General features: G+C 40.2%; 1 protein-coding gene across 1 annotated transcript in view; it reads left to right on the top strand.

Annotated features, from left to right (window-relative positions):
- The window catches only part of usp43a (ubiquitin specific peptidase 43a), a 69,340-nt gene that overhangs the window by 28,524 nt on the left and 17,450 nt on the right, over positions 1–23,366 (top strand). The window contains exons 3-11 of the mRNA XM_061771626.1: positions 1,887–1,975; positions 7,716–7,808; positions 10,399–10,534; positions 10,727–10,871; positions 13,762–13,918; positions 14,574–14,685; positions 17,672–17,775; positions 22,960–23,037; positions 23,163–23,292. Coding sequence (XP_061627610.1) covers positions 1,887–1,975; positions 7,716–7,808; positions 10,399–10,534; positions 10,727–10,871; positions 13,762–13,918; positions 14,574–14,685; positions 17,672–17,775; positions 22,960–23,037; positions 23,163–23,292 — 1,044 coding nt within the window. The remainder of the gene's footprint in view (positions 1–1,886; positions 1,976–7,715; positions 7,809–10,398; positions 10,535–10,726; positions 10,872–13,761; positions 13,919–14,573; positions 14,686–17,671; positions 17,776–22,959; positions 23,038–23,162; positions 23,293–23,366) is intronic.

Below are 23,366 nucleotides of genomic sequence, written 5' to 3'. Positions count from 1 at the left end.
TTTGAGTACAAGTGTTGTTTCTGGAGGCTTTCGTTTTGGTCTATTTCCAGGCCAACGTGGCTCTCGTATTTATTGTGCCACATAGACACCCCCAATTACGCAACCTGACTGCTCGCCAGACTCCCACGCGGTCACCAGTGAGCTGCAGAGGCGCGCCGATCAGTGTCCCACATCAACGCCCGCTGCAGGGAATCAGCTGGGATTTGATAAGAACATATGTTCTTGTGTGAGGAAAGCGAGTGCCGACATCCCCCGAGGGAAGCGATCATTCTGTCAGTGCTTTCCAAATCTCTAGTCAAGACAGACAAGTCCAAGCTTTCATTTCATTGTTGATATCAGTGCATTTATGTACTCTAGTTAAAAAGTATTGGCCCCCTAACTACTACTATTTTCAATGCCTGAGCCAGCTCCTTTGCTAAGCTAACACTAAGGCGTATCTACATTGCCAGGCTACCCGCTTAACATTACAAACTGTGAGAATCCAGCAGTACTCACGCCATTGACTCATCTATTAACACGTATGACTCCTCTCTAAAAATGTCTCCGTCGAGAGGACACTTTCGATATAGGCTTCCACACCTAAAGATTGAAATATCTCATAAAAGTACTGACCTAAATAAAACGTGACACATGGCGTGACACCAGCCAGTGTGTGCGCTAGCAGGTTGGGTATTTTCGTCTGCAACTTGAGTTTGTGGCGTGATCCGTGTCTGTCATATCAGCCAGGTCGTCACGAAGATGTCCTGGAACAGTAATGTAAAATCAACTCTGGATCAGGCTAAAACAGATGCTGAGACGTTAAAAGAATGAAGCGCTTCGTCTTAAATTCCTTCTCTTAACCGTGCTTGTTGAGAGTGGTCTGTCTTTCGGTATGTGTTGTAGAAAGCCAAACAAAAAGGTGAATTGCTAGTTAAGAGTTAATCCCTTGTAGGGATGAAATGATTTATGCTTTACTGATAAACCGTGATAACATTTTGGATGGTTGGTATTACAATTTAAAACTGTAATTTTCGCTAATACAGTATATATGTCCATGAATTTTGTGTCTTTGTGTGTAGTAGTTGTCTTTCAGCTACTAGCAGCAAAGAAACAGAAAGACTGTAGAAGATGAAGACAACAGAGCAGACATTTTTGTTTTTTTCCCAATATTTGTATATTTTTATCCAATTTGTATTTTATAATATTTTTTTGCGTAAATTTTAGTTTCATATTGTGTCATATTTCTGTATTTTTTGCATAGCGTTTTATTGTTTTTGCCTATAATTTGTTCATCTTATGTTTGATTTTTTTTTTCAATTTATCTGTGTATTCTTTCTTAGATTTGTATTTTTCGGCTACTATTTGTGCATTTCTTCGTCCAATATTTTATTTTTCAGGTGAGGATAATCGGTGTAGAAAATGGAAGGGTGGATCTAATATATTCATGTGTATTTTTTTTTATCTTGTAGCATTTTTGTTTTGTTGTTTTCTTCTATTATTTAGTATTTTTTAATTGTATTCATCTGTTTGACTATTTTTTACAATATCAGTGTATTCTTTGTTACATTATTATTTTTCAGCTACTATTTTCACATTTCTTGTCCAATATTTTTGTATTTTTCATCTAATATATTCTTGTTTTGTATTTCTATTATTTTATATTTTTCATCTAATATTTGTGCATTTTTCCCAATATTTTTGTCATATTTGTGCATTTTTAGCTAATAGCTGCACTTATTTCTTTAATATTTATGTTTCATCTAATACTTTCCCATTTTCTGAAATGTGTCTTTTTTTGTTTCTAACTGCATATTTTTGTTCAGTATTTTGTATAGTTACCTTAATATTTTTTTGTAGAGGATCTAGAGGTTAAACTGTTAAACCTCTGCTTTCGTGTGTGTTTCCAGGGACCCAGCTCACTCGAGGACCTGAACAACACGCAACAGCCCAGAGGCCGCAACAGTTTTGTCCAGGAGCACTTCCAGGCCCAGTACAGGTGAGACCATCCATCCATCCATCCATTTTCTGAGCCGCTTCTCCTCACTAGGGTCGCGGGCGTGCTGGAGCCTATCCCAGCTGTCATCGGGCAGGAGGCGGGGTACACCCTGAACTGGTTGCCAGCCAATCGCAGGGCACATAGGAACAAACAACCATTCGCACTCACAGTCATGCCTACGGGCAATTTAGAGTCTCCAATTCATGCATGTTTTTGGGATGTGGGAGGAAACCGGAGTACCCGGAGAAAACCCACGCAGGCACGGGGAGAACATGCAAACTCCACACAGGCGGGGCCGGGGATTGAACCCGGGTCCTCAGAACTGTGAGGCTGACGCTCTAACCAGTCGCCCACAGGTGAGACCATGCAGAGGATTTCTCTTTTTATGCAGTTGTTTCCTTTTGTAGAATGCTTGTAATTTTGGTATCTTTACAATAGTCTCACTTTTAATCTTTTTGACTCCGACAGCTTACTGGCAGCTTTTTTTTTTTAATTTTTTTATTTATTTTTTTATAAATCACAGCATTAAATACGTGCACACTTGCAATAGCATGGTGCAAGTAAGTCAATCAGGTTGTTTATTCAGAGCAGCTTTGCAAGTGGAGTGAGGCGGTGTTTGTGAGGCAGGCAAGAGTTGAGGACCGAGGAAGGCCTAAAAGAAAATGTTTTGATTTAAAACAAGAAAAGGGCAATGTTAATTCTTTTTGCTTTTATATTAATTCCCTTTATATCCAGAAATATTTTAGCTCCATCAAGGAATGGGGCTTCAGAGACTTGTGACATATATATGTATATAAAGGAGAGCCACCGTTGCCGATGCACTTTTTAGTTTTTGTTGTTGTTGTTTTTTATTTTTATTTTTATTTATTTTATTTTTTTTAAAGTTGAGCGAACACGCCGCAACCCCACCAGGACACGCATCTTAAAGGCACACACGTCTCTAACACCCAGACGCTACAATGCGTACAGTATTTTCATGTTATATGTTTAAGTGTTTAAATGAGAGCCAAAGTAATACTGTTACTGCTTTGGCCTGAGAACAAAAGTGATGACTGGGCAAGTTTTCCGGCGAATAAGGGGGGGATACGTTGAGGAAGATTTGCGAATGACAAACCGCAAATATGCGGTGGTTCACTGTAAGGTTCTGTCACTTCACCATGGGGCGTTCAAGGTCCATTTTGAACACTCGCTTATATGACTAAATAAGTTCCTCGCCTGATATTGGTTAATTACTTTATGTTGACACTCGCTTATATGACTAAATAGGTTCCTCGCCTGATATTGGTTAATTACTTTATGTTAAGTACGACATTATGAATTACGATGTTCATCATTTTGAGTGCCAATATGTCCATCGTCTCATGTGTTCATGTTTCCACACACTCAATTCCTACTCGAACCCAAGGCCCTCGTCTTCTTTTTCTGCAGCCACTTGGTATTAATCGAAGGTTCCGATGCCCTCTATTGGAAGTGAAGCCACATAGCCTTGAGCGGCACACCGAAAGAATGAACACAAATGCTCGTGAATTTAAGAGACACATTTGAGTCAGGGGCGGGGGGAATCCTCCTGATCATATCCAATACCTTGTAGGTGTTTACTCATCAGATAAAGGAGCAACACACACACAATGGGTTTGTAATCACTTGTTTGATTGACAGCCCTTGTAAAGTTCACAGCGCCAGTGAGTTGGTGCTTCAACCGTTGGACGTTCTGTCACTGATTAGCTGCCGTAGCGTCACAGCTAACGAGCTTATCGTGCAACTGCAAGACTCGCAATATTGGACTGAAGAAAAAGATGTCTCTTCACCCCTCTACTTGACTGAGAGGGGTCCGAAAGGACCAGTGTACTCGTTGCCCGCTTGGGCAAATGTACTGGAGAGTCTTTTGTGTGTCACAGTGAGAATAACGCATGCTTTTGTCAAATTGGAGAAAATGAGGCCACGTCTGGCACATTTACAACCCCAATTCCAATGAAGTTGGACGTTATAAAAACAGAATACAATGATTTGCAAATCATGTTCAACCTTTATTTAATTGACTACACTACAAAGGCTATTTAATGTTCAAACTGATAAACTTTGTTTATCGCAAATAATCATTAACTTAGAATTATATGGCTGCAACACATTCCAAGAAAGGTGGGGTTGTACATAATTCAACTACAAAGCTGTTCTAAAAGACAGTGTAATGTTCCCATGTAGCGATCACTGAATCAAACAAAATAAAATAAAAAAGAACAATAATGGACGAACTGTCTCCGTTGCTAGGCTACGTCTTCAGCTTCTTATTTTGTTCAATTAATAGCTTAGGTGACAAGAAGCCATGAATTCAAACAACAAGATCAGTAAATAAAGCCGCCCCGCTAAATTTCATGACGCCCAGCAACTGATAACAAGTGAATTTACTTGATTTTTATCTTGTCACTAAACCTTTGCTGTCAACAGATCTCGCTGTTGTGATCGTCAGTCATAGCTGGCCATTAGTAACAATAGAGGAATTTCATTTCCTGGGTTTTGTTTGTGTCGTGTTTGTCGACCTGCAACTGTCACTCACTCGCTTCCTTCTTGTTAAATTGGTCTCTCTTCCTCTCGTCTTCCTCCCCCATTTCTTTCATATCTTCCATAGATGCTCCTCAGAGGGAGTCGGAGGAGTTCTCTGATCTGAATAAATGTTTGCGATTAGAGCCCGTGCTGTCTTGTGCATTGGGCTGCCGTCGTGGGAAACGGCGCTCGCGTCGCCCGTGTTGCTACGCTCGCGTTTGAATCTTTGTCTTTGTCGGGGCCTCGCTCCTCCTCTCTGTCTGTCACCCTGACTTTGTGGTGTCTATTTTTAATGGCCTGTTGTCTCCGAGACGCCGCCTAGCTCTAAACAAGTTTATATAACATATATGATGGATGAGCTTATAGAGTGCTGTATTGGCCGCCTTCTCAAATGCTTGTACTTTTGCCTAGTTTCCCCACTTCAATGTTTAAGATCATCAAACAAATGTAAATATCAGACAAATGTAACCCAACTGTTTTTAAATGATGATTTCATTTATTAAGAAAAATAAGTATTCAGTTACCTGGCCTTATGTGGAAAAAGTAATTACCCCCCTTGTTAAATCATAAATTAATTGTGGCTAATCACAAATTTTTATTAATTTTCACTGATCACACCCAAGCATGATTACCTCCAGACCTGTTCAATCAAGAAATCACTTAAACAGAATCTGTCTCGACAAAATCAAGTTGGACAAAAGATCGAAAAAAGCTGCAGCAAAATAACACGGAACAGTGGTGAACCTTCCCAGGAGTGGCCGGCCTCCAAAGATTACCCCAAGAGAACAGCAATGACTCATCCAGGAGGCCACAATGGAACTCAGGACAACTTCTAAAGAACTGCAGGCCTCCCTTGCCTCTGTTGAAGTCAGTGTTCATGACACAACAACAAGGAAGAGACTGGGCAAAAAATGTGTGGGGGTATTTGTATTTGGCGATGTTTTCCACATGGACCCGCCACAGTAATTGACAAAATGTAATTCATCAGCTTAATTTGCTAATACAATCAAATCTTTACGGGCGATGGCTTTATAGGTGGGGGGATATGGTTAAATTAGCCAGTGTTGACTTTGCGCAAGCGCCATTCAATTGAGGTCTTGACATGGAGGGGTGAACATCTCCTCCTCTGGAGTCTCCAATGATACCACAAAAAGTCACCAGATTTGCTGCTTGTGGCTTTTTTGAAAATTGTCAGAAAAGAAGCTAAATATTACGGGTTGCACGGCTTGGGCTTTTTTGTTAAGTCAACGGTAATTTGGTGAGGTCAAGTTGACGCTTTCGTTGGTATTTTTCGGTACAGGACAGTCTACTCACATGATGAAAAGTAGACGAGCAGTCACTCAACAAGCTCTTTATTGAGACAATGGTTGGCTAAAGTCAGCTGTAACCATACCAAAAAACATTCAAGTACATCACCAACAAGCGGCAACACAAGCTATTACATTTTACAAAACCCAATTCCAATGAAGTTGGGAAGTTGTGTAAAACAAAGGCAAGATATTGAATGTTGAAACCGATGAACGTTATTGTTTTTCATTTTGAATTTGACGCTTGCAACAGGTTCCAAAAAAGCTGAGACGCGGACAACAAAAGACTGGGAAAGTTGAGCAATGTTAAAAAAAAAGAAACAGCTGTTTGGAACATTCCACAGGTGAACAGGTTCATTGGAAACGGGTGTCAGGATTGGGTATTAAAGGAGCATTCCCGAAAGGCTCAGTTGCTCACCATCAAGCATGGGGCGAGGGTCATCACTTTGTGAACAACTGCAACAGTTTAAAAACGTTTCTCAATCAAAAGATTCAGAGAATCTGGAGAAATATGTGCACGTAAGCGGCAAGGACGAAAGCCAACATTGAGTTCCAGTGCCATTCGATCCCTCAGGCATTTGCACAATACAGAACAGTGATTTGAAGAAGAATGTTGGAGACCTTTTAATTGACACCTGGGAACTTTATTGTGCTACATATATCTTAATATTATTCTTATTTACAGTACCCCCATATCATTCTAAATTATCCTATCAAAGTCTGCAGGATTTTCAATTTTTACAACTAAAATTCAATTTGTCGATTGAATTTTAGTTGTAAAAATCTCAATTTCTAATGAACCCGCAGTGATTTATTCAGTAAGGTTTCCATCACTGATTACTGTGGCTCTTTCTAATAAAAGTTGGATGATGGTAGTGTTGATATCTGTGTGCGTGTTTGCTTCCCGTGGGTGTAAAGAGCTTCACTGCTGCTCTTGGTGCCCTTTTCTCCGTCCTTATTGCGCTCTCGTCTTTGCTCTCTCTCTTGTCAACTTGGCTGTCCCGTGCCCGACCTTGTGTTGATATTTAATGCATCCCCCCCGCTGAGGCCCCCTGCACTTTGTTGTCACTCCCTTTGCCTCTTTGCTCACTCGCTTTTGTTTCCCTATCGATCTTAGCTCTTAGATGCCGCTGCCGCCCTCATCATCCAGAATTTATTTGTCACTGTGATACAACTGATCATCTGACCCTGTTTTTATTTCGTGCTTAAAATCTGAACAGCACCCCATTTATTTATTTTTTGAGGGCGGGGGGTTGCTTAACTCCATATCCAGATGGCCTAATTCAAGACTTCTCATCCACACTCTGCTGCATGCAAATGACCAGACTTTGAACTTGTGCCTTGCACACTGATGCCATACTTAAGAGGATTTGTTGTCTGTGCTAATGATACTTCATACCTCTTGGTCCATCAGACCAACACTGTGTATGCGAGCGATTTCTCCCCTCTAATGGCCACTTCTATGCAAGAGCTAAAGGAGCCTTGTGACAAGTAGACTCGAATGCACTTAAAAAGTGTCATATAGTACAGTAATGGCAAATTGGTGTTATGAAAAATAAAAATTTTACAATATAAGATTTCCTCAAATTGTGGTTGTCCCTCTTAATAGATGACGTGTCCCAATTAGTCGCTGGGTGAGTCATCCACCGACGACAAAGAAATGCCTCTGTTGTGTTTGTTTTCATGTTTTCAAGAAGTTCCCTGCAAAGATCTCCTCGTTAAAATAAATAAATAAATACATACATGTATATGTATATATATATTTATATATATACATACACACACACACACACACACACAGTGAGGCTAATGGAATTATCGGATTCAAATGTTTCATATTTTCTTAGCTAAAAGCCAAATATTGCTCACATTTTCTTTTCTTTTCTCCGCAGGTCATCTCTGACTTGCCCTCATTGTCTTAAGCAGAGCAACACCTTCGACCCCTTTTTATGTATTTCCCTGCCCATCCCTCTGCGACAAACCAGGTAATGTATGGAAAAACACAATTCGCCATTTAGAATATTTGGGTTTAACACATTTTTAGTTAAAAAGATCAAACACTCACACCATTCTATCCTAACTATTTGTGTGATGCTGCTGATAATGCAGATGCTCAATGGCTCAAAATCTTTAATTATCTTGGTCCTCATTCACTTTTAAATAAAGGACATGCTACAACAGCAAACAGTATGAGTGGTGTACCTCATGGTTCGGTACTAAGGCTCAGTACTTACTCTTAAGTGGCACAATTCAGGTATGCGCCATCACGGTAGTGTAAATAGAAAAAAGAAGAAGCGTGCAGTCGGATATCTTTGTATTGGAATCAGACCTCTTCTAAATGTGGTTAAAAATCGGACACTCATATCTGTCAAGGTGAGTGCAGCGTAAATGCACAAATCGGATATACCCCATCAAAAGATTGACATCATTGAAATATATCGATTAGTGATGTATAACACCTGCGTCTGCTCAAACAACACAAACACAAGCCCCCACTGTAAATCTAAACTACAGCAAACACACAGATACTGTAAAATGAAAATATGATGCATCAGAGGTGTGTCGATCATTGAATAAGCAAAGTAATAGGCAATGTAGAGGTTCCCCTCATATAAATCAATGGAGGAAAGAGTCATCCCAGGCCAACTAACCGCTATGTTGCGTTTAATTGTTAAATCCTGTATTTATGCATCATGGCTTACTACTTCAAAGTACATTGATGATTCAAGCGAGTCATTCTCCATTACTTTTTTTTTTGGCCAATGTAGCTACAAGATGCATACAGCTGAGCTGACTAATACAATGTTACACAAATTTCTCCATTTATGCCTAATAAATATGTCCTTGTTTCACATTTCATGCTGACAGACCACACTTGGGAGTGACAGAGTTGTGTTTACAGCATGCGGTCCCTTTCATTACACAAAACACACAAGATGGGGTGATTCCATGCTCCTGCTGCAACAGTATTTAAGCAGAAGGCCTGCTGAGTCTGACGTCCCGGAAGACCCAGCATGAGCAGGCTAGCAGCAAGACACCGATGCCTGTGTGCTGCAGATAAAAACAATACCAGTAATACAATTCAGAAAAAATATCCTGAACCAAACTGTAATGCTTAGTGTAAATTGGGACTTTGAATATACTGGAAACTAAATCATTTCCAAAAGTCCACAAATAGAAAAAATAGTAATGCATATGAATTTAGGAGCTTAGGATAGGAAAATACTTTGCTGCACAAATAGCTGCATGTGAGGCGGGATAATATATGAATCTAAACATTCAAGGCATGTTCAGAAACAAACAACTGGTGTGATAAATTCCAGTATTAGTTCACCAGCTCAAAGTGATAAAGCGACATAAGGTGTTCAAAGATGACGTCTCTATTTCCTGTTGCTCTCAACAGTCATCCTGCACTCTCATCCCATTTTATTTCTCATTGCTGTCTCACCCGGCCGCATCTGACATAATTAAAACAACAACACATACTCTCCTCCCTCCTAACACATTCTACAGTTGAACTGTGAAGAGATGGGAGAATAATCCAATTAGATATGAAGTCACACTCAGACAAATTAGATTATCCGTCCCGGTGAAATTGGATTTCCTACAACAGCACCACAAATCAACTATTTCCCCCTAAAAAGGGGTTACACATCAAACCAAATTAAAATGTACAAAGGTGCGCATCTGGCGACACGGTTTGAGACTGGTTAGAGCGTCTGCCTCACAGTTCTGAGGACCGGGGTTCAATCCCCGGCCAGCCCCGCCTGTTTGGAGTTTGCATGTTCTCCCCGTGCCTGCGTGGGTTTTCTCCGGGCACTCCGGTTTCCTCCCACATCGCAAAAACATTCATGGTAGGTTAATTGACGACTCTAAATTGCCCGTAGGTGTGAATGTGAGTGCAAATGGTTGTTTCTTTTTGTATATTATACATATTTTATACTAGTGTCGTCACGTGTAAATAAGTAGTCAAGGAATAAGCGTTGAAAGGGGTGACTATTCAAAAAGGTTGGTTAAAAACAGTTAACTTGAACTGTTGTTATTCAGTACACTACGGAATGCCGAGTTTGCAGACGAGCAAAATGAAGAAATAATGTTGTGAGGAAAAAAAGTTGTTCTCTTCAAGCACAAACCATATACCGATATCAAACCGTACTGTGGGTTACCTACACTGTCGCATCCTTAGTAATTACTGGCGTGGACTGTATGTACTCGATGCTCTTTTTTGACACGTGAACATGAACATAGCTGCTAAGTAAATTTGCGGCACCAAAGAAAACTCTCTGATGAATTAAAGTGTGGAGAATCACCGCATGTTGTGAACGAGGTGTATATGTAGTATTAAATATGATCCTCCATTATGTAGAGAGGGTGTTGTTGTTGTTTTTTTTTAAAACAACAATTAGCGTCCCAGTAGACTGTGACGTGAGTGGGCTACGGGACTTATTTGTTCCACTCGGCTGGGCAGTACCTCACTGAATTGCTCTACAATCCTGTTTCACTTCAAGTGTAACATATCCGTCGTATTGTTTAATAGTAGTGCAAATAAAGGCCTCAATGCGTCTCTGTTTGCAGGCCAATGTGTGTGACGCTGGTGTTCAGTACCAAGAGTCAGCGATATCTACGAGTCGGGCTCGCCGTGCCTCTCTTTGGTTCACTATCAAGCTTGAGAGTCATGGTGGCAGAGGAGGGAGGCATCTCTCCAGACCAGGTATTCGTTTATTTTATTTTATTTTATTTTTTTTCCATTTGCCTGAACAAAGGCTCAGTGTTAGCTCTTCCCAGCCCTTTAGCACTGGTACAGCTAGAATTAACTTCAGCCTACGAAGTGCAAATTAAGAGCTGAAGAATTTGAATGTGCGTTGGTATTTTATGTGTTGTCCATCTGGTTCTCCCGGTACAGGTCATCCTGGCCGAGTTGTACTCCACCGGATTCCAGCGTTCCTTCTCAGACGAAGATGACCTGACAGCCATCGCTGATAGCGACGTCATCTACGCCTTCCAAGCTCCGCCTCTGCACGGTCGTGGAGGCTCTGCGCAACACTCAGGTACCCATGGCAACAGGTTATGCATCATCATCATCTCCAGCCCAGATTTCCCTCCATCATCCAAATGCTCTCCTGTTCTGCCTCTCTTTTTGACGAGCATTCCCACAGACACATTGCGATTCATGAAACTGCCATGTAGCCTTGTGTGTCTGCAAGCCCGCTTTGCACATTCGTGCATTGAGCTTCTTTAAGCATGAGCGCCGCAGCTCCTTTGATTGCCTGAATGCCTCAACGCCGCCTGGTGCGTCACGTGACCTCATCCAAAACTGTTTTTATTTTTACTCCAGCAGCAACTTGGCTGAATGAGCTCCTGCAAAAACAACTGTAAATATATTAAGTTCAGTAATTAAATACAAAAGCTAAATGAGTTTAAAAAAAAATAATTTCTTCCATGAAAATACTATACATTTATTGGGGTTAGTCATGGCTCTTAATAAATATGACAAAAACTGATTTTAAATTGTTTCTTTTTTTTGGGGGGGGGGGGGGGAGGGTGAGTAGATGGCAGGATGCAAGGTACTCTCTGTGGTTGGGTAGATGTCCCCTGCCCCTTAAATGAAAAATACAGACAACTCAAACTCAGCTAATGTTAGCAAGTAAAGCAGAATCTGTCAGCGGGGAGCATGCTGGAATTATTTTGCTTTTAAGCACTTAAAGGCTTACAATATTGGCCTGAGGATTCATTTTATGCTGCATTTAAAAAGAAAATACACTTCAAAATATAGCTCAATAAATTGGCGGCCATGTAATTTTATGGCCGTTCTTTCTGGGGGATTTTAAAGCTTGGATTTGGAGACGTAAATATGCTTGTATATACAATCACACCAACATTCTTCTGATAAACACTCACAATCAGATGGAGATGCACCTGGCTGATGAAAAATGACCTTGATTGTACATTGTGCATTTACCTCCTCATTTTAGGGGGTTAAAAGACATATTGCACTCTTATATGTTTGTATTAAAAATGGAGGACAAGCTGTTGTAGCTGCGATGGAAAATTACCAAAAAGGAACTGGAAGAAGGGTGCATCTGGCTTCTTTCCTCTGCCTAATCTCTTTCTTCACAGTCAGCAAGAGAGCTCAGGTGGTCTGTGGCCATTGATGCTTGTTTACAGTCACGACCTTTGATTCATGCAGGTTTAAGCTTTGCAGCCCTCTGGGTATTTTTAGCCAGTGTGCACATTGTTAGTGATAGGGGTCACTCACTAGGTTATTGACGCACATCATGCCAGAAGTCTCTCTTCCATCCAATCTTTATGTTTTCTCTTCCATTTTTTAGTTAAAATTATTTTTATTTTTTTTTGTGGCACGTACGCACAACTATGCTGGGAATGAGGGTATCATTAGATGATGGGAGGTTGATTAATTGAAGGGTGAATGGGGAAGGATGAGTGGAGTTATCGGTGGGTACGTGTGTACTCATGGAAGGATGGATGAATGGCCAGGGGAGAAAGTGAGTGGATGGATGGAAGAGTGGATGTTTTTTGGGTTGTTGGATTGGTGGATGGATGGAAGGATTCATTGATGGGTGTTTCGATGGAAGGAGGGATCAGTGAATGGGTAATAATCTACAACCACAATAGTAGACATGTTGTAAAATGAACACTGTTCTGACAGTGTCCATCAAAAGTCAGCATCATTAATTTTGTAAAGAGAGAATATTTTCTGTGTCCAGTGAGTATAACAATGGCGAGGGGACAGTCAGAGAGAAATTATCTTTACAATATAGCAGAGGTGGCAGTCAGTTACATATGTGCAAGTATGTTGTAAGTGCCCTCACTAGTCTAAACACGGTATTCTGATTAATATTGCGTTCGTGGAATAAGAATGAATCAGATAAAGTCAGCAGTTTTCACCGATCCCAAGTGGCAGCCATGTTGGCCAATATTGCCCTCTGCTGTCGACTAATATTAACAGCACAAGTGCCCTCGCGCTTGCATTGCAACAGGTCAGCGGTCTTTGAAAGATAGCTACGACAACAAAACTAGGACAAAACACGTGCATGGCATGGATGGATGGACACCTAATTAAGGATTTAATTTTAAGTGGGTGCATTAAATAAGTAATGACCAGTTCAGAGTGTACCCCGCCTCTCGCCCGAAGATAACTGGCATGGGCTCTAGCACGCCCGCGACCCTACTGAGGATAAGCGGTACAGAAAATAGATGGCTGTGGATGGATGACTCAAAATAGACCCCCAGTTTTCTGTGTGTCTCATGTTTGTGTGTGTTTTCTGTTTTAAGATGTCAGAACATGGCTTTAATCGATCGCTGCGGAGGCGTTAAACAAGCGTCGTATAATGAAATCATCGTCCAAGTGTGTGTTTCTCAAGAAAACAAGACATTTGGCCTTTTGCGTCGCCTCAAGCTATTAACAAATTTCCATCACTGTGTGTATGAGGTGCATGTAAGTGTTTGTTGTAACAAATGTTCCTGTTCTACACAGTGGAAATAGAAAGGGCAATTTTGCAGTGACTATTGAAGCGTAAACTGGGAAACATTACACTGCTGTGCAAGACAACACGAGACAGTCTGGAGTTTTCTTTGGGTACCCCTGCACAATCCATGTGTGTATTAATATATTATGTTCTATATATTTTTTCTTTTTTGCTATTATTGTTTTCAATTGTATTCTTTTGTGTTACATTAACTTTCTACTTTTACAGCAGGAACGGACTGTAATGCATTTATTCATTGTCATTCATTCATTACTGTTTTCCTTGAGATTTTAAAAAGTCCCCTTTCTTTTTTAAAAAAAATAAGAAAAATGTTATCCATTGTTTTTTATTTTTTTTACAATTTTATATTTATATATATATCCTAAGGACACATCCTATTACACAGTAGCATCCTATAATAGTTTGTCCTCTTCTACTTGTCTTTCCTCAGGGTATCACCACAGCCTCCCCAGTTCCCCCTACAGCTCCTCGGCTGCGAGGTTACCATCGTCCGGCACACTTTCCACTGAGTACCTGAATCAAGGCGGTTCGTCCAAAGTTCTGCTCCTCCTCTGCAACACGTCCGGATGCGGTCAGCAGGCCGTCAGGTGAGCTGTAGATTTTAAAAGCAACTTGCTCAGGCTGTCATGATAACGAAGCAGCAATATTTTCACGGGAATGTCGGAGATGTCCCTCTTAAAACGCCCGTCATTAATTTTAGGAGGTAATGATGAGCCCTTTGCTCATCGCTGAACTCATCGAAATTGAATGGTTGTGGTCCGGAATGTGCTCAATCATTTAAATGGGGCTGTGTGTCTTTAAATTAAAATGAAAAATTTTTTAAAAAAAAACAAGTACAGTATACCGGTATTTTAGTGCTAAGCCAGGACATATATTTGGATGGATTGTGTACACTTTACTGTGCAATTTCCCCTTCGGGCCCATTATGCTATTGTCCTTTTCGATTGTGGGTGATGGATTTAACAAGGTGTCACCTTCACTCACACTGCTCACAGTAATTGTTTGCAGTTATGTGCTCATTCTGTGCTCCACATCCCATTTTTCTTTGATAATGTTAACTGAATGCAGCATTGACTCTCCTGGCTGCTGACTTTGCTTGTAAGGTCATGGCGTCAACAGCCATTCTGAGGTGTCGTGTGGGTTAAAGGTCTGCTGTTTTTTTTTCTTTTTTTCGCTGCGACATGAGTTCTATATTCCTCAGGGCGATGTTTATCTGCTCTTTTTTTTTCCTATTCTGAAAAGGTTCGGACCGCCATTTCTCATGCTGGAAGACAGGAGCATCTCTTGGGAGCAGCTGCAGCAGAGCATCCTCACCAAGCTCTATTATCTGATGCTGAACAGATCTCAGGCTCAGGTAAATGCCATCAGCTCCAGTAGACGCTAGTCCACCAGGCTCACTGGAGCCAGAAAACAAGTGTGATGGATTTTCAATGACACTGTACACTCCTGAAACTTGAATGCAATTGGCCATCTTTGCTTTTTTTCAGAATCAGAAAAATAGAACCGTGAGAGTGGAATACCGCTGAGGTGGTACAGTTGGCTGACAAAAATATTAAGTTACATAAAAATACAGTTAATCTTGTGCGACTTTAGCTCAGGGAAGTTTTTTTTTTTTTTTATGTGATACCGCCAAAGGGTTGATGATAACCATGGAAATTGAGCACATTGTAAATTTAGTAAGCACTACGCGTCCCTGCCCTGGCTGCTCAGAAAGAGACGAAGAATGGAATGAACACCGAAAATGAAGCGGTGCGTCGTCTTTACGCGTGAAGACAGACACCTCTGCATGCGTGTTAGTTAAAGTTGAATAGCGTTATTGTTTAGCAAATTTGTATACTGCTGTGACAATTAAGAATGTTAAAATGTTACAGAAAGCTTTGATGGTACGATTAAGAGGTTTTATGATGACAACAGTTTTTTTTAACCAATTTTCCCTTTTAAAACAAATAGTTATTTTTTGACTGATTTCAAAAGTAGTTATCCATCAATTTGTTTCACAGTCATACCGGCCTTCTGAGGGAATTCATAATTACAATGTGGCCTGCGACAAAAATGAGTTCAACTCTCGTGCTGTAAAGGAGTCATTATTTTTCCGATATTTCCTAAAGCAACGTGTTTAGATGAATGAAATCTGTGGTCGTTTTTTGCCGTCATCAAACTTCAAAATAGTCGCATTTTAGCCTAGTTAGTTGTCATATGAGTGCATCAACAAGTTACTTTTGATCATACATCTTGATCTGTACAAAAACGAGGCCAAAGCAAAAACAAAACATAGATTTTCACTTTGTAATGTTTTTTTTTTTTTTTTTTAAATGACTTTTAGTTATTATTTTTTTTTTTTTTTATTGAATGCATTACGCCTTCTTTTCCTGCAAAATGAACAAAAAAGCAACTTGCATCTTAACTACCCTGTCACCATCTACTACAAAGCCACTCTAACAAAGTTGTGTCTTTTTCGGCTTGCCCCAACAGGGGTTGCCACAGTCACATTATTTGTTTGGCACAGGATCATGTCAGTTGTTACTTATTGTAGTTCAGTGTCGACTATATATTAGCATGATTAAATCTGATTTTAGAAATGAATCCATAACGAATAATACTGCATTTCCTCTTTTTTTGTGGCCAGGGAGGTTTGTGTACTCAGAGAGTCAGGCGGAAAGTGTTTATTAGAAAGGAGGCCTCTTCTGGTATCTTGTGATAATTTACCAATACCAGGAAATAGCATAAAATGGCATTTGTACAAATGACGGAAGCGTAAAACACAGTCATTTCATCTACCGCAGCACATGGTAGCATCCGATGACATCCGTTCATCCATTTTCTACACCGCTTATCCTGACTAGGATCATTATCCCGGCTAACTTTGGGCGAGTGCACCCTGGACTGGTTGTCAGCCAATCGCAGGGCACATATAAAGGAACAATGTCGATCAACATTAGTCACATCTGAAGTCGGTGTTAGTTGATGAGATGCTATTCTTTACAGAAATTATTTCTTTATTGAATTACTGTTTGTTTGTTTCCCATCTTGTTAAATTATTGTTGATATACTTATTGAGGACTTGTGCTTTTGTCACATTGCTACCAAGCAGTTCACTTGGCTAGTCAGGACTAGTTAGTAGTGCTTTGACTCTGGGCATGGTTCCTTCTGGTTTCTGAGGTGTTGTGGCACCACCCAGAGTTTTTCTTGAGGTGTTACAACTTCAGGTTTAGGTTGGTTGTTTTAATTTCTGAATCCACAACATGAAATATACTGCTGCTGGCACTGATTGTTTTACACTAATTATTTCTTTTCAGAAGGGCACCTGATAATGACTGCACAAAAAACACATGGAAAGACCTTGTGACGGTCCGAAGAGAACAATATAAAACGTCTACGAGATCATTACCCAAAAAGTCATAAACCGATTTTAAAAAATGGTGTAAATCAGTTAATTTGCCATTTGAAAAAGCACTACATTGGAAAAACAACAACAAAGTAGGGATGGCGGAATCATGTCTGGCTGTGGAAAAGGCTGATAATTACCTTAAAGAAGGATAAATTACTGTACAGAATAAATTACCAAAAGGAATCAAAAATGTACTCGGGCATATAGCACCTCACACCAAACAAAGAGAAAAGCTGCAAGATACAGTGCAAGACAATAGAGCATAATTTTCATTTAATTTTGAGTAGTTCATGCTGTGCACGAAACCTTAGCAAAATGCGAGGTGGAGTGTTTAATTTTATAAAATTATTACTTTAAACAAAGCTACGGCTGCATTAAAATCTTTTAGCCTTTAGGGTTTTTATGCCGGTATGTCAAAATATGTCTTAATGTGAAACCGGTTCAATATTATTTTTAGATTTGAGCCTGTTTAAACTCATTGTATAGCCACCTTTCATTAGTGTGCCAGGCTGAAATTGAGGGATCCAGAGGCGGCAGAAACGGGGGGGCACATGGGATTCCCGTTGATGAATTTAAACGAACACGGCAGTAAATCTGTTTATTGATTAATATAATTATCCCTACTGTAGTTGCAACCCAACGTGATATTGGATTGAACATGGAAACTTAATGCTTGTTATAGTGAATTTAAAAACCCATAGTGTATGCAATGTGACTCAGTCTTGCAGAAGGTAATTTAATCATTTCAACAGTGTGTGTGCACCTTGATCTACACTAGAAATGGAATAAAAAAATGTTGTGTGTGCATTTGTTAGTCTTGCTGCTCTGAAGCACAATAACAACTAACAAGCGCAATTATCCAGGCAAAATTTTGTTGACTCCAGGCAAACCCTCAGATCGGGAATGGCCTGCTACGCATCAGCCGTTGTAATGATTATGTATCTCGTTGCAGAACACCAGGGTGCTGTTTAAGATCAGAGTGGTGGGAGGCTCGGCATCTTATAGCTACCTGTCACCTCAAGACAGCAGACCGCTGCAGCACCCTGCCGTTGACAGGTAGGACTCACACCACTTGTATACATCCACCCATATGATGACACGAAAACTTTTTTCTTTTTTTTTTTCCCCCTAAAATTGATTATTTAGAATAGTCAATTAACCTAACATGCATGTTTTTGGAATGTGGGAGAAGGCCCGAGTACTCAAAAAAAAAAAAAAAAAAAAAAACCTAACCTTCGAACTATGAGGCGGATTTGCTAACCACTCAGTGCACTGTGCTGCCCGTGGACGATTTCACTGGACAACATGCAAACTCCACACACTGTTCTAGTAGGCTTTTCCTGACATGTATGTAGTCACATTTTTAAAGCACTCAAAGAAAAACTAAATAAATGTCAGGAAAAGCCTACTAGAACATCAGAACTTTATTTGCGTTTAATCAAAGACCCCTCAAATGGTGGCAGGTGAGTACTGAATCCTTTTTAACCTGAACATTTGAATGTGGTTGGTTAATTCTGAGCACAGGCACATGCCCAGTTATAAGAAGGTGTGTGCACTTGTGCAACCACATTATGTCAGTTGTTTATTTATTTATTTATTCGTTCATTCATTCCAAATGTGCTATGAAGACTTCACATTTTAGCAAACAGGATCTGTGTATTTCAGTCTCAAGCTTTAAGAATGAGCGTTCAGCACATCAGCCATCATCTGTCGTCCGAGATGTACTCGGCTGACCGAGGATAACGTTGAGCCTCTTGTTTCCCTGGCAAAGAACGTTAAAGCAGCCAAAGAATACGCCCGCGAGAAAAAAAGAGAAACGTGTGCGGGTTTTTATACATCGCCATGTTGTGATGAATATTTTTCTTTACTGGAATTTGGATGTGGCCTGCGATTGGCTGGCGTTCAGTTCAGGGTGTACCCTGCCTCTCGCCCGAAGATAGCTGGGATTGGCCTTGTGAGGACACAAAAAAGCGGTACAGACAATGGATGGCTGGATGGATGGAATGTTTTCATTTGAATGTTTGTTGGGGTTTTTTTTTCCAAACAAGGCTTAACAAATACCAGCAGCTGCTCAAGAATTTCATTAAAAATGGTCAGTAGCTGAACTGCTGTGGCAAATTTGTATTTCATTTTATCAAAACATAATGTATAATAATAACTTTATTGAATATTCTCCCATGCCTAATATCATTTTAAGTTAATAAAAATAATAATAAATAATAATAATAATCAAAAAGTTAGAATTTTGGCAACACTGGTTTAATGTTTGTGTGTGTGTGTATACTCTGGCATATTTACATTTCCAACCTATTTTTTGTGATGTGAGGGGTGTGGGGGGGCAGAAGAGAACATTTTATTTGTTCAAGAGGTGTTTTCTTGTTTTAAAAGTTTCATCAACTTGTCAACAATTGAAAATCCCAGGGGGCTCTGGAGAGTGTTGCAGCTTTAACAATTTTCTTCCCTGGCGAGATGCCACAGTATTTTAGAAAAGAATGACTAGCTGAATAGCTTAATTAGTTTATCGATAACTGTGCTGACCATGTTCAATCTTCCTCCCAAGTGCAATGCATTTGTTGGCTTTTCAGTAAGGAATGCACACCGCCTGGCTAAGAATACATCCACGGAAGCGTGGATTGATTTTTAATTTTTAATTTTTTTTTTTATTACCACAAGCCATTACCACAGCATCATTTTGAATGTGCAAATGTCAAAATATTTTTCTTTCCATTGTAGTACTTTTATTTTTTTAAACCCAGCGATGTACATCCCTAGTCGCTACACTCGGAGAAATAACTTTGTGCATGACCTTGTTGTTGGCCTGAGCCTTTGCAGTCTGGATATCTACTGAGATTTTCACTTATCTGTTGAGGTTTGACCCAAGCGGCAGTTGAAGAGGCAGTAGAGGTGACCCAAGCTTGTTGACTGTATTGAGCACTAGCAGAAAAAAAGAGAAATAAATTGACTGCTTCTTCGAGCTGAAGTAGGCCCTACTACAAAGGACACTTTAGAAAGCTCATATACTCCGGAGGAGATGGGCTGCAACAGTAATATTGGGCAAGGGATTAAAAAAACAACAACACTTTTTGCTTTGCTGACTGCCAATTTCTGCATTTGGATTGGAATAAACAACATGAACACATGGATCCATCCTGCTTGGAGTCATTGGCCCAGGCTGCTGTAGGAGGTTTGTTTACTGTTGGACTACTGTACAATGCATGCCATCTCATGTCACAAGACTCATCTCAAACCGGTTTCTTGATCTGTAGATAGCGCACATTTTTGACAAAAATCTCTGATGAGTTTTTCTAGCATTATGTTGAATCAGTCTTACAAGGAACCGCGGCTGTTGTGAAGCATATTTGCAATATGAAAATGTCACGGTAATGAGTCTATCGACTTATCGTTCGTTAAATAAAATGGAACGCGATAGTTTTTCCGGACTCGATAAATTGTCGTGGTTGTTGTGAGCCAGCGTGCGAATGAGCGAACAAACAGTGAGCGAGTTGGACGGCTGTGTCATTAGCCGCTAGTGGGCTCATGGAACGCCGGCGGACGGTGTACACTCTTGCCGGTGTTAGCTCTGGCCAATACTCCACAGCCTTGCTCCATGTGCAACGCCTAGATTCAGACAACAGAGGCACTTAAGGGAAGGTTAACTGTTTGTTATGTTCGAGAGCTAACGAGCGAGCTCGCGAGCTAACGACTCGGCTGCGAGCTAACGAGTTAAGGAGCCAAACAGCACGGAGGTCACACTTTCTGAGATGTAAGACTGATCGTCAGGATTTGCTAGACATAATTTTCTCCTTTGACATTGAGGCATAAAGGTTTTTGAGCAAACTTATCAGCCGGAGAATTTGTTTGAAAGAGAATCCGATATGACACAGTCAAGACGGATGAGGACGACTTGTCACTCCAGGTAGCATAAGGTAACTTTTTGGACCGTGCCAATCTACAATTGAATGAGCTTGTCAACGTTACCAAATCCCTTCAGGCCCTGAAGAGTACTGCACGCAGCCTTAGGAGCAACATTTTTCTACGCCGACGAAATGGCAACCCTAAATAGTGATAACGATGCTGATTGTCTTCTCCATTTTGCTCCCAATACAAACTACATCGATCCATACTACAGCTTTTACGACCTCGGCATCATTTTGATGATGCAAATGCTTCTTTCCATTTTAATTCAACAATATTTTTCTTGTTTTGATGGTGGAAGAGTCCAACTGTTCTCTTGCATGCCGGGACTTTCTATAGCCAATCCATGGCGTGAAAAATTCTGTCTTGTGGTTCTCTCACTAATTTAGCCCAATGCATCTCGGCCTTATTGTCTTGGAATAAGCCCATTTGCTCAGTTGGAGTCTTACTAAATCTGTAACATCTACTCTATGTTCTTCTTCTTTTCTCACCTTAGAAGTTGCAAAAAGCCAAAGAAAATGTAAAGGACACTCAGAGTGAGTCCTTTGATGGTCGGTGAACTGAGCTTCCGTGAGGTGCGTTTAATATATGAAGCCAAATTTGACCGATATAAGTAAATCCAGATGATAACGTTTCCCCCTTCGCCTTGCACGCCTTGCACGCTGGACACGATTACCCCTGTCATTGGATTCTCAATCTGAAACCGTATCAAGATTGATTCCACCATGAGGCTGGTTGTGATGTGTTTATTTTTCTTCCTTGCAACCCAAAATGTGCAGAAATCTGTGGGAAAATAAAGTCAATATCCAGACTTGATGTAATCGACCGCGCTATCTAAGACTGTCTAGACATCTAATTGGTATTCTTTGGAATAGAAGTCTCTTTCTCATGAGCCTCACAGATTGTCTGTTCTTAAAACGTCACAACTTTAGTCCCAACCCTTTGATTGAGCTTTCAATTCTACAGCTTTATGATTTAATTTAACTGAAAGTATTTGTTGACTATATTTCTGGGACACTTTTCTGACAGACTGTTAGATTTATCTTCTTTGTTCTGAAGGTTAAACCAGGGATCTAATCCCGACATGGAGTACTGGCACGTCAAAAGCATAGTTGAACCAGACTAGCAAATAAATTGTCCTCTGAAGTTGGCAAGACTGACAGTCTGCCGGAAGTTACCAAAATCAAAGAAGATTTAGGATGAAATTGGACTCTTGTAGAATTCGGATGCCGTATATTTTCTACCTGAGATCAAAGTAATCGCACTTGGCTCTGCTCTGTAAATATGACGCCCGTCGCCGAGACTCATCATCAAACTGGTGCACATTTATTCGTAATGTGAAAGCAGCAGCATGTAATCAACGGTGCTGTGTGTGGTACAAGGCCGGTTTTCTCTTTGAAATCCAAAAAGTTTTGTTTATGAACCTTTCATTTGGAACTGTGTATGGGTGTTGGGGGTGATTGTGCATACAAAAACGGTGTCAATTGCTTATAACTATGCACATTTCTTGGGTATCTACTCACTTACACTCTGGTCCTTTTAGTTTGAATAATTTACAGACCACCCAAACCTAACGTTTTTATCCAAGAGTTTTCAACGACACGCTAGTTTTCCTTCGTGTTCTGCAACGTCAGCTAGCAGGCTTTCTGAGCTTTTTAACACTTGAGTCTTTTATTTCCTTCAACCCAGATCTTACCGCAGAAAAGCTCCTTTCCAAATCTGTCCTTGACTCTGTTGCGTCTTTAAACCGTTTTTTTTTTTTTTTTTTTTTTTTTTTTATATATAAAGTCATCTAAAGTCAGCAGCCCTGTCTCATAGAAGCCACACACACATTCAAGAGAAACTGTAGAAGAAATGAAAGGAAACGGAAAATACAGTGCTGTAGGTATTTTACAATAATTGAAAAGAATCAATGAAAAATTATCAGGAGGCAGTTAAAGATGCAAGGGCAGCATTTATTTTTAAATTTAATTCGACCATCTCACTCAGACCCTTGAATTTTATTTGAAGATTTAAGTTCCATCACTTTTCCCTCAATTTACCATTTTAATGACCCATCCAGAGAATTTTGTGGTGACTTTTTAAAATCTTTTTTCACCTCTAAAGTTAGGGACACTAACCTCTTAACATCTCGTGTCGAGTTTTATCCATATTTTTAACAACAAAAAGGACCCCCAAAAAAAATCTTTTTTCTGTGACCTTTGTGGCATATTTTCCTCAGAAATGTTTATTGAATTTGAAATAGTAAGACGTTTCTGGCGTTCAAATTTAGAGGTTCCACTGTTAACTTGATGCTATTTTTTTTTTTCTGCGTTTCCATTTTAGAGCACTGAAATTTTGTGGCCCCGGAGGTCCTCCACATGTGAAGGTTGTCATCGAGTGGGAGCGCAAGCTTAAAGACTGGTAAGCAGCATGAAGTAGAATGTGATGCTATAGCAAGCATCAGCCTATGTTCATCACCGATTTGCATCCTCGCCTGCCTGAGAACAAATTTTAAAAAGTGTGACAACAACACGTGTTTGCTCCAGTCTGTTTGGCAGCATGCAGGAGGAAGTTGTTCAAGATGCCGAAAGCGTTAGGAACCAGCAGCAGCAGCATCTTCAGCAACATAGCTGCACTCTGGACCAGTGTTTCCAGCTTTATACCAAAGAAGAGCAGGTGAGCTCAAACAGCATGTTCAAGTCAACATTTCAAATTCATTTGAACTCTGCTGTAGTTCGCTTCCTGCCAAA

Source organism: Phyllopteryx taeniolatus, chromosome 4, assembly GCF_024500385.1.
Source record: "Phyllopteryx taeniolatus isolate TA_2022b chromosome 4, UOR_Ptae_1.2, whole genome shotgun sequence".
In the NCBI taxonomy this organism is placed as follows: domain Eukaryota; kingdom Metazoa; phylum Chordata; class Actinopteri; order Syngnathiformes; family Syngnathidae; genus Phyllopteryx; species Phyllopteryx taeniolatus.
Note: the sequence above shows the minus strand (reverse complement) of the source record. Positions and strands in the feature narration are given on the sequence as shown.